General features: G+C 44.2%; 1 protein-coding gene across 2 annotated transcripts in view; it reads left to right on the forward strand.

Moving 5' to 3' along the window:
* The window catches only part of MERTK (MER proto-oncogene, tyrosine kinase), a 99,028-nt gene that overhangs the window by 52,842 nt on the left and 33,786 nt on the right, over window positions 1–12,400 (forward strand). For both annotated transcript variants that reach the window (XM_037038604.1, XM_037038600.1), the window contains 2 exons: window positions 2,396–2,511; window positions 5,821–6,004. In XM_037038604.1, coding sequence (XP_036894499.1) covers window positions 2,396–2,511; window positions 5,821–6,004 — 300 coding nt within the window. The remainder of the gene's footprint in view (window positions 1–2,395; window positions 2,512–5,820; window positions 6,005–12,400) is intronic.

Here is a 12,400-nt window from a genome sequence, read left to right on the forward strand (position 1 = left end):
GTGGGAGACAGCTGGGCTGTCCCTATTGACTGCCTCTGTGAACTTGGACAAGTCACGAGACCTCTCTGGCTTGTGTCTCCTCTGTAAATGGGGTAATTACAGAACCTACCTGCTCTTGAGGCTAAATGAGATGATATCATTAAAGCACTCACAACAGTGCCTGGCACATAAGTTTGGTAAACATTGGCCAGTTTAGCTCTGCTCAGTCTGAGAAGAAAATAGGCTGAAATGTTTACTTTCATCACCTTAGCCCCTGTTTTCACTTTTCCCCCTTCCAGCCCGAACTAGTTCCCATCACTCCTGGAAGAGCCCCCAGGGTGGGAGCGGGCGGAGTCCTTGCTCCAGGAGTGGGCTCTGCCCTTCCCAGGGCAGCTGGGGCGCAGCCAGTCTGCTGCCTCTGCTCCTCACGGGGGACAGTGGGGGCGAGCGCAGGTCAGGGTCACCCTCCTGCTTCTGTCCTCTCCTCCTCAGCTCCCTGTGCCTCCGGCTTCTTTTAAACTGGGACATAAGATAACGGAAGGCTTATGTGGACACATTCCAATCCAGCCAGCTGCCTCTTCCTCCTTTTTCTGTGGGATGAAAGGCATTTTAAAGCTCAAACTTGAAAGGAAAACCCAAATGTAAATACTGTCTTTTTATTCCATTTCAAATCATCTGCCTTACCCGCTCTCACAGAAATTCAGGCAAATTTTTTGTTTCAGTATTTGTTCTTAACGAGAGGGCAATTTCTGGAAGCTCATTGGGAGAAAAAATGAGCCCATTGCACGTCAGCGCTGGGGGAGCTGTATGACTTCCTTCCTCTGTTCCGAATCCCATCACTGCCACTTTCAGAGGAACTGTTGGTGATTCCAAAATGCATGAGTGGGCATAAATTTATAAAGACATTTTCATCAAGTATAAACATCCTAAAAATCCAGAATAGGTGAAATACTTCTTTAATTTTTTGCTTCTCACAGAAGCTCAGCTTTTGCTTCTCACAGAATCTCAGCTTTTTAAGAAAATAAATCCTATATCACAAACGTATGTTCTTGGCTTTTATTTATTTAAATTTTTTTGTCCAAGCAATGAAGACTTTCTTCTTCTAATCTGCTATTAACTGTAGTGTCTGTAGCCAAATTTTGATGTGGAAAAGTAGGCATTTTATGGCAGTTCTATAGCTAATCTGTTTTTGGGGGGGGGGGGGTGAGTCAAACAAAATGCTCCCCCTCCCCCACTCACCAGGCTGCATGTCTGCTGGTAAAACTGAAACTACGGAACATACCACCCAGCGTGCGCTTAACATGGCCCAGTGCTCCCGCCCATCCTGTTGTTTCCTTCCCCGCCTCCACGCCTTCCTCAGACCTCAGTGTATCAGCTCGCCGAACCCGCACCACCGCCCCTGGAACAGCCGTGTTACTGCCCCCGTGATGGAAGAGGGAACTGAGTTTAGAGGGCACTCAGCTGTGCCCTGGGCCATGTGCCCGGCCAAGTGGCAATCAGATGCCCAGTCCTTGCTGGTGCTCCCACTGGTCTGCTTGCTGCCCCCTCAACCAGCCTCCCATGTCCTGTTGAGGGACACAAGCTCTGGGATCAGGCAGACCTGAGTTCAAGTTTGCATTCCCCTGCTCTGTGACCTTTAGCAGGTTTTCACTTCTGAGATCCTCAGTTTCCACATCTGTGGATGGAGGGTGTAAGATGACCTGTCTGATAGGGTTCTAATCATAATGAGATGAGGTGGAGACCATAAAGAAGGCCACATAGTAGGCACACAACAACATTAGTCATCAGGTTTTATTAAAAGTGATTATTACTATTAATTAAGAATTAAATTTAGCACAAAAAAGTAACCCCCCCCCAAACTTCAGATTCTTCTTAGATTCTAATTGAAATTCTTGTCCACATCCCACGTGTGGCTGAGGTCATCGCACACTCATTATGGTACCCCTAAACACACACGCACACACACAGACACACACATGCACGTGCTCCTGGGACCCCTCTCTTCTCTGCACAGGATGCTCTTATCCTCCGCTCAGTGGGTTCCCCAGCTCAGGCAAGTGCTCCACAAGGGCAGGGCAGGGCTGTGTCTCTTCTCTACTGAGCGCCCAGCAAGGCACCTGCTCAGTAAAGGAGATGGGCATCTCCGCATCCTTTCCAGCTAAAAGCTCTCCATCTGTGGACAGAGAAACAGGCCTGTGCTCCACCCACCCCGGGCGGAGCCCCCCCATCCCTGGAAGGCCTGTCTGTAGGTTCGTACAGTCACCCTCAGGCATAGGGTGGCTCTTCTTTAAAACTTGTGTTTCATTTTTCTAATGTTAAGAAATGGAGAGAGGCTTGGAATCGGTGTGTCTGTTTGGTCGCTTGGCCTCCTGAGTTTTCTAAGTGCGTTTGTGTGTGTGTCTTTGTTTTTATATAGTCCTGCCCTCCCCACCAGCTGAAGTCAGCCTTCACAACAGGAGCGCGCACGGCTTCCTGATCTCCTGGGTCCCCGGCTTTGACGGGTACTCCACGCTCAGCAATTGCAGCATTCAGGTGAATGAACCTCAAGGGTACAGAAAGGAATCACTGTTGGTGTCCTGTAGGTCTCCCTGACTTTTTCTTTCTCCTGTGGTCGGGTGCTGAGGCCATGTCGGCACCTCCTTCAGAGCCCTTGACCTCCTCCCACCTCACTGTTCACCTGTGGGCACCATCTCACGGTCTTCTTCCCCAGAACACTGCCTCCCTCTTGTGAGTGGCCAGGGCCCAACCAGCGGGAACCATGAGGCCAGGGCAAATTAATTTTGGCCAGGTATGAAAACACATCCCTAAAGTAGGACTGGCTTGTGACCAGGAGTTCAGGAAGCCAGGTACTCATCATCCTGGCTCCTCCTGGGCTGGTAGCCATAAAGGACAGGCATGAAGGCAAGAACTGGGTTATCTTTGCTACTGAATGTAACACTTTTCCCCTTGCCTGGGACACCTGAGCCATAACAAGCCTTGCGAAGGGTTCACTCATTTTTAACCATTACCTAAAACTGATATAAAATAGACGTTAGCCATCCTATGATGATTCCGTGCCCTGATGCAGTCTCTGCTCTGAGTGTTAGTTTTGTAAACATGGAAAGTAAACCTGCTCTTTGTTTCCTGAGTGCCTAATGTGGCCTAGGGGCTTTGCAGACACTGTCTCACTGAAACTCACAGCAGCACTGCAGGCCCAGAGCCCAGAGGGGCCGGACCAGATTTGGGGCCAGGCCTGCTTATGCCACAAGCAGTGCTCGGAGCCGCATACCCTCCCCCCCATGTGTCAGGAGAGACACAGGGCATGGGGCAGGTAGTGAATGCGTGCCGATTATCTGCTGAAAATGTGAGTGTGTTCTGCCTGGTACTTTGTCATACAGTGTGGTCAGGATTCATTCTTAGTTTCATAAATGTCTGGTCTTATTAGTCAAAAACGTGTTAACCTGACATAGGCCATTTATACCCACTCACCTTAAGGCAGTGACTTCCAAAGAGTTTGGGGTCGACAGCCAGATGTTTTTAATGCCAAATGGGATTAGTTTCCCTGCCCTCACTGCCTCCCACTGTTGTCTAACAGCTGCCCTTTACTTTGAAGGTGGAAAACACGCATTATCCCCCCAATAGTCTGCACCCACACCCTGCCACCCCCCGCCTTGCTTAGTCCTTGCCCAGCTTCATTTGTAAACCCCCCAAGTACTGGTAAGTGTCAGGAATTCTTGTTGTGTCTACAAAGTCCTCACCAGGAGTATTTTTAACAGCTTTTTTTTTTAGATATATTTCACATACCATAGCATTCACTCATTTAAAGGGTACAGTTTGGTGGTTTTTAGTTTGCTCACAGAGTTGGGCAGCCCTCACTGCTGTCTCTTGTGTCTGTATTAAGAAGAGATACTGGGCTGTAGTTTCCTCATGTTGGCTTCTTCCAGTTTCAGTATGTGGGTGATACTGGCCTCGTGAACTATGCGTTCCTCCTCTACTGTTTCTGGGAAGAGTCTGCGAAAGGTCGCTCTTCCTTCTATCTAAATATCTGGTAGGGGTCACTGGAGAGGCCCTCTGGCCCTAAAACAACTGAACCCTTTATTTTCTTCTGCACTCCTAACAGGGTTAGTCAGGACTATCAGGCTTGAGGAGTTAAAATTTATATTCCATTTTACTTATTATATATTATTAATAATATATTCCACTTCTAAAGGAACCAAGGATAGTTTTGTAGTAAGTTACGAGCCCATTACGGTTTTAAACTGTGACTCGGTAACAAATGAATGTTCTGGCCGAGATTCAGATCCATGCTGCAACAGGACACGCCCTCCCACTTCCTTTGGTCCTGACATGAATCCCTTTCTTCACCCATTTTTGGGCTGCATATTCCAGGTCTATTTTTAACTCTCCCATGTGCTTCTTGCTGTTTCATTCCCTCTTTTCCCCCAGGACCCACTGAGCAGGACTGGTATAGAAACCCTGTCGCCTTCCAGGAATGTGCTCTCAAGGGGTGTCTTGAGCCTGGAAATGCTCTACACGTTGCTCCCCAAGTGGGTGGCTGGAACCACAGGTCTCCTCCACCTTAGTTTGTGTGGTCGGTCACTGGGAAGGAAGAGCTTACTCTGAAGTGAAGAAAAAAAGTGGTTTCTACCAATAGCCACCACCGAGATGAGCTTGTAGCTCGTTGTAGCTCCTCGGGCCCAGCTGGTGCTTCTTGTCACCCAGTGGGGCCTCTAGTTGTTAGTTGGAGGTGAGGCTCGGCCCCAGCACCTCCCGTGAGGTGTCGCTGGTGGATCTGGAATTCGGAAATGTTATCTGTGGCTCCTTGGCCCACATTTCAGCACCTATATCCTGAAATGATAGCGTTGTGTATCCACACCCCACGATTGCCAGCCCATTGTTATCAGGAATAAATATAGGGTTTATGATTTTTTTCCCCAAATTGCTTTTGGTTATTTCTTTTTTTATTCAACACCATTTTGTCTTTCTGATTTTATAAGTGCTCTATTTTATAGAAAATTTTTAAGTGTGTGGTGAAAAAAACACTCCCCAGTTCCCCCATTCCCAGACAGGAGGTATGCTGCCTGTGCAGACAGAGGGCACCTGGAGAGGGCAGTGGGGAGGCGCAGGGTTTATGGAGGGAAGAGCGAAGAGAAGGAACTCAGAGAGAGCACTGATATGTTTTAAAGTGATTTGGAGAAAAGTTTGTTGGGTGAGGTATAAATGGCTCTCTCCTATGTCTCCCCACCAAAAAAATGTCACAATACCCACCTTAACTGTGTTTGCTTTTGCAGTGAATTTATACTGGAGTGGAGTGGGGGAAAGAATAATAAACACACTAAAATTCTCCTCAAGGAAGAGCAGAGGGTCCTCAGGATATATGACGAAAAGAAATACAGACTAAAACAAAACCCAGTATCCCGTCTTTTAAAGTAGGTTTGGAACAGGTTCTCTTTAACAGTCTGGATAGTACCTTGAAGGCCACGTCACCACCTGTCTGTTGACTTTGTGCATATTGTGTAAAACAGCTGGAAGAAATCAAGACTTGAGGTGCTTCTGAGAAAGGAAGGGCTATTTCATGACATGTATTATAATAATCATAACATAATGGCAATTATTTACTTTGTTGCCTACCACACTGAGAACATTTATTTTAGGTCCTTCCTCGGGTCCTCCATTGTTGCTCCAGCAGCATGAGTAACAGTCAGTAATGCTGGGGGGGGCATTGGTGCCTGGCCTGGAAGGAAGCAGGTACTTCCTTTCTGTGGACAGGAAGGGCCGCGTGCTCGGGATGCCTGAGAGCCCCACGCCTGACATTCCCACCACCTTACTAATGCCGGCTCCACCTCTTCACTCTTCACGTAGGTCAAGGAAGTCGGTCCTCTGAGTAATGGCTCCATCGTGATTTTTAACACCTCTGCTTCTCCACCTCTGTATCAAATTGAGCAGCTGGGAGCTCTGGCTAATTACAGCATCAGCGTGTCCTGCAGGAATGAGATCGGCTGGTCTGCATGGAGCCCTTGGATCCTGGCCAGCACGACCGAAGGAGGTAATTCCTGTCATTCAGTATATTGCTTCTAATGGCATGGGGTTAAAAAGTCCCTCCCAGTGGCCTGATTTAGGGTTTAAACTTTGCTTTGTTTGGTCTTTGTTTCCGGAGGAAGTTTTTATTGTGGTGGCCAGTGAAAATAAGAAAAAAACTGCAAAACTACATATAGGTATTATTTTTGGGTATAAGAAGATATTAATAGCAGCACACTCTTTATAGCATATATTATTTTAATTAAAATATAACAACAAAAATGTTATTACTCATAGCATCAAACTCAAGAAAACCAATGAATTTGAAGGTGGCTAACGTTCACCAAATGCTGCGTGCCAGGGGCCCTGTTAGGTGCTTCACGACATCATTAGATCCTCACAGTGGCCCTGCGCAGTAGGTGCTGTTATCTCTGTATTTTCTTGCTCACAGCAAATTTCATTTGCATCTTTAAACTTTACAGAAATGTTCTGGGTGCTGTTTTTGAGTTCTGAGATTTTTTCCTCGTCTATCAGTGGTGGAGTGAATCCTGCAGTTGTGTTACATCCGAGCCGCACAGTCTCCATTCTTCCCGGTTAGAGTTCTAGCTTAGAGTTCTAGCGCACGCAGCACCTCTCACGTGCCCTTAGCTCCAGCCCTGCACCGTCAGTGCGCTGGTCGCCACACAGGCTGGTGACAGCTCCGCATCAGAGACCGTTCGCGCTCAGTGCTTGCAGAGATGCAACGCTAGTTGCCCAAATGGTAAATTATCCCCTTTTCTCAAATGAGAAAGGAAAACCTTGGAGAACAATTTTTATATGCTGAGTTCCATTTTCAGTAAGTTCAGGATACTTTCTGGTTTCTTCTTTGCCCATGAATTATTCAGGTATGTATCTTAGTTTTCAAATATTTGGTGGTTTTCTGGAGATCTGTAATAGGGGGGTGGGAGGAGAAGAGGGTACCGAGAGTAAGTAGCATAGACTGTAGGAACATTCTCCTTTGTAGGTAACCATCTCCTTTCCTCTTGCTTCTTTTAGGATTCTCTTTATATTTCATCTTGGGTAATTTAATAATGAAGTGCCTTGGTGTGTTCCTCTTTGGGTCCAACTTTTTTGGGACTCTCTGAGCTTCCTGGACTTCGTAGAAGTCTATTTCCTTTGCCAGATTGGGGAAGTTTTCCTTCATTATTTTTTCAAATAAGTTTTCAATTTCTTGCTGTTCTTCTCCTTCTGGCACCCCTATAATGCAGATATTGGAATATTTCAAGTTGTCCCAGAGGTTTGTAAGAGTCCCTTCATTTTTTAAAATTCTTATTTCTTCATTCTGATCTGGTTGGATGTTTATTTTTTCCTTTTGTACCAAATCTTCGCTTTGACTCCTGGTTCCCTTCCTGTCCCTGTTAGTTCTCTGAATATTTTGCTTTATTTCATTCTGGGTATCTTTTATTTGTTCTTTCATTTTCAACCAAGCTCAATCAGTTCTGTAAGCATTTTTATTACCAGGGCTTTAAATTCTTCATCAGATAGGTTGGCAATCTCCTCATCGCTTAGTTCTGAGGTTTTGCTCTGTTCTTTCCTTTGTGCCATATTTCTTTGTCTTGGCCCAGCTGACAAGTTGTAAGGGGGCGGGGCCTTAGGCATTCACCGGGGCAGGGCAACCCTCCTGGCTGCGCTGCAGCACTGCCTGTGGGGGAGGGGCCAGAGAGGGAACCGTGCAGCTTGCCTGCCTGGTTCTAGGGCACTTTTCATGAACTCTCATGTCAGACTGCAGCAAGTTCGTTTATTCACGAACTCTCCCACTGCGGCAAACCCAGCCTTAGCCCACAGTCGGCTCCCAGCCTCAGTTTCCCCCTCAAGTCACCCCTGCCCACGCAGCCCTCAGAGCTCATCAGCCAGCCTTGCCTCTCAGCTGCCTCACCTGGTTTTCCGAGTTGGGCCGCATAGTCGTCCACCACCTTTCGGTCTGGTTGTTCCAGTTGATTTTTTCTTTGATTCCGTGGTTGTCCGAGTTCCATACAGTTTGATTTTCTGGCACTTTGGGTTGTTTATTGATTTTAGATGGGTTGTTATCCTTTTTTTGGTTGTGCGAGGAAGCGAAGGGTTTCTACCTAGGCCTCCATTTTGGTGGGAACTCCAATCAGTAAGTTTTTTTGGGTGATTTATATAATTAGAAAAAACATATATACCCATAAAGTTACCATTTCTGATTTAACTCATTTATTGATATAGATCCCCATTTTCATGCAGCGTCACTTTCTTTCCTAAAGGCCTTCATCATTTCTTACACCATGGATCTGGTGAGGTTGAGCTTCTGTCTGTCTGAGAAAAATCTTTATTTTACCTTTGATATATTTCTTTTGCCTTTGTTTTTGAAAGACAGTTTTACTAGATATAGGATCCTAGGTTCATTTTTATTTTTTACCTTTCAGTACTTTAAAAATGTTGTATCACTGTCTTCTTGCTTGAATTATTTCTATTAAGAAATCTATAGTGGTCTTTATTTGTTCCTCTGTGTGCAATGTATCGGCATGTATTTGTCTCTGGTTTGCCCTCTATTACTGACTTTGAGCAATTTGTGATGTACTTTGGTATAATTTTTTTAATCTTCACCCAAGGATGTGTTTATTGATTTAATGAGGGAGAAGGGAGGGAGTAGGAGAGAAACAGAAACATCGATGTGAGAAACATCATTGGTTGCCTCTCCCATGCACCCTAACCAGGGACTAAACCCACAACCTAGGCATGTGCCCTGACCAGGAATCAAACCCACGACTTGTCAGTGTACAGGATGATGCTCTAACCAACTGAGCCACACCAGCAGGTGTAATTTTTTTATAGTACTTACACTTGTGGGTCATTGAATTTCTTGGATCCTTGTGTTTATGCTTTGCATCCAATTTATAAACATTTTAGCAATTGCTTTTTCAAATATTTTTTCTGTTCCCACCCCTCTCCTTCTAAAAGGACTCTAATTACGTAGATGCAAGGTCTGTCCAGAAAGTACCCAGCCATGTACTATGAAAAATAGAGACATTTATTGAAGATACAAGAAACATTATACACAGGACAATGACACCTCAGTCCCCTTCAAAGTAGACACCATGGGACCTCACACAGTTCTAATTGCCATCAGCTACCCTGTCATATTTTCCTTAATCTCATCAGCAGTCTGAAAGCTCTTCCCTTTCAAAGGTGATTTTAGTTTTTGGAAAAGCCGGAAGTCGTAGGCCACCAATCCTGGGTTGTAGGAGGACTGAGTCACATGGATGATTTTGATGTTTTGCCAAAAGGTCTGCATGAGATGTAATGCAGGAGCAGGTGCCTTGTCATGATGAAACTGTCAATCACCAGTTGCCCATAGCTGCAGCCTTCTGAATCATCCGAATAATTTCTGGAGAGAAATGTTCAAGCTTAACGCAAAATTTGATGAATATTTGTTCCTCTACTCAGTCATTTTGAATGTGACAGCCACACAGTACACATGCTCACTCAGTGCTGTCTACCACCCCCACTGACTAGTACAGTGAAGTCATCATTGTTCATGCATGTGCCTTCCAGTCCACTCTCCTTGGCTGCCAGGTCACACTGATGTCACGTAAACTGTTCTCATCATATTAACAGTGGATGAACTTTTTCCAGACAGACCTCAAATTTGATCACTTGAAGTTGCCTCATAACTCACTGATACTCAGTTAGGTTTTTCACCTGCTTTTCTTTTTTTAATTTTGCATAGTTTCTATGATGTTTTCAAATTTATTGGATTTGTGTGGTGTCTAATCTGCCATTAATTATACCTAGTGTGTATTTCATCTCTCACATTGTAATTTTTGTATCTTTCATGTTTGTACTTAACTTTCAGACCACATAGAATGCAGTTGTAATAACTATTTTAATGTCCTTGCTAATTCTAACATCTGTGCTATTTCTGGGGCAGTTTTGATTGATTCATTTTATATTCATGTTATGTAGAGGTTTTTGGGATTTCTTTGTGTAGCTGGTAAGCTTTTTTAAAAAAAAATTTTTATTAATTATGCCATTACAGTTGTCTCATTCCCCTCTTCACTCCCCTCCACCCTGCACACCCCTCCCCTACCATTCCCCTCCTTTCATTCATGTCCATGTGTCACAAGTTCTTTAGATTCTGTATTTCCCATAGTATTCCTGCCCTTCCCCCCGTCTATTTTCTACCCACCATCTATGCTACTTATTCTCTGTACCTTCTCCCCCCTTCTCCTCCTCCCACTCCCCTGTTGCTAACCCTCCATGTGATCTCCATTTCTATGTTTCCACTCCTGATCTAGCTGTCCTCTTAGTTTGCTTTTGTTTTAGGTGTGGTTGTTAATAACTGTGAGTTTGCTGTCCTTTCACTGTTCATATTTTTCATCTTCTTTTTCTTATATAAGTCCCTTTAACATTTCATATAATAAGGGCTTGGTGATGATGAACTCCTTGAATTTGATGTTATCTGAGAAGCACTTTATCTGCCCTTCCATTCTAAATGAAAGCCTTGCTGGATAGAGCAATCTTGGATGTAGGTCTTTGGATTTCATGACTTGGAATACTTCTTTCCAGTCCCTTCTTGTCTGTAAGGTCTCTTTTGAGAAGTCAGCTGACAGTCTGATGGGAACTCCTTTGTAGGTGACTGTCACCTTATCCCTTGCTGCTTCTAGAATTCTCTCCTTCATTTTCATCTTGGCTAATGTAATTATGATGTGCCTTGGTGTGTTCCATCTTGGGTCCAACTTCTTTGGGACTCTGTGAGCTTCCTGGATTTCCTGGAAGTCTATTTCCTTTGCCAGACTGGGGAAGTTCTCCTTTATTATTTGTTCAAATATGTTTTCCACTCGTGGCTGTTCCTCTTCCCCTTCTGGTACCCCTATAATTTGGAACGTTTAAAGATGTCCTGGAGGTTCCTAACACTCCCCTCATTTTTTTGAATTCTTGTTTCTGCATTCTTTTCTGGTTGGATGTTTCGTTCTTCCTTCTGGTCCACTCCCTTGATTTGAGTCCCAGTTTCCTTTCCATCACTATTGGTTTCCTGTGCATTTCCCTTCATTTCAATTAGTTTAGCCTTCATATGTTCCTCTAATTTGTGGCTAAAATCAACCAATTCTGTGAGCATCCTGATCACCAGTGTTTTGAACTGTGTGTCTGAAAGGTTGGCTATTTTTCTTTTGTTCACTTAGAATTATAGGCTCTGGGGCTCTGAGCTGTTCTTGAGTCATAATGTTTGGTCTGTTCGCACCTGTTATGTCCGAGTAATCTTTGATTGGATTCCTGACATTGTGAGTTTAACCTTATGCGATACTAGATATTTTTATATTCCTGTAAGTATTGAGCTGTTCATGCGGACATTGTTAAACTATTGGAAGAAGTTTGATCCTTTTGGATCTTGCTTTTCAGATTTGTGAGGCAGGATAAGAACAGTGCTCACTCTGGCAAGTCTGTTGTTACTCACTAGTGAGACAGGGCCATTGTGTGTGCTCTGTCTGGTGCTCCTTGACTTGTCAGATTTTCCCATCTGATAGCAGAAAACAGACACTGCTCCTAGCCCTGAGTGAGGCCCAGGCACTGTTATCTTTAATTCTTTCCCGTGTTGCTTTCCTGTCTCCCTCCAGAGTCACCCTAGTGACTCCGTAGCCTTCTCCCAGGCGTTTGCCCTTCTTGGTTCACTCCCTCATTTTCATGGAGCACATTGTCAAGTGCTCCAGGGAAAGTATGTGTAAAATATAAAAACTGTGGGCCCTGGCTGGTGTAGCTCAGTGGATTGAGCGCAGGCCTGTGAACCAAAGGATCGCAGTTCGAATCCCAGTCAGGGCACATGCCTGGGTTGCAGACCAGTTCCCAGCAGGGGACTCACGAGAGGCAACCATACATTGATACTTCTCTCCTTCTCTCCTTCCCTTCTGCTCTAAAGATAAATAAATAAAATCTTTTTTTTAAGTTTAAATATATATATATAAACTGTGGGAACTTTCGTGTCTTTATGTCATACTGGAGTGATAGTTTTTCCTAATACAGAATTTTATGTTGGAAATTATTTTCTCTCAAAATTTTAAAAGTATTTCTGCATTGTTTTTGATCTTTAGGTGTTACTGTGGAGAATTTCAATATTTTCTACATAAAGTGCTTAATTTGTTTTTTAAAATACTTTAATCGTGGAGCTATGATGGGCCGTGATGTGGAATCTGTTTGTCATCATCGTAACCTTTAAGTGGCCCTTTTGACCTAGAAATGCAAGTGTTTTGGTTTTGAGACTTTTTCTGAAACATTTTTTTCTTTGAAAATATTTTCTTTTCTGTCCAGAAATTGTATTAGACAGTTGTTGGACCTCTTTGATGCCTTCCTCAATTTTCTTTTCTCAAATTGACTTCTTAAATTTTTATTCTACTCTTTTGGAGGTTTGCTATATTTCTTTTCTAATTCT

This window comes from Sturnira hondurensis, unplaced genomic scaffold, assembly GCF_014824575.4.
Source record: "Sturnira hondurensis isolate 20B ecotype Veracruz unplaced genomic scaffold, ASM1482457v3 Scaffold0002039, whole genome shotgun sequence".
NCBI classification, from domain to species: domain Eukaryota; kingdom Metazoa; phylum Chordata; class Mammalia; order Chiroptera; family Phyllostomidae; genus Sturnira; species Sturnira hondurensis.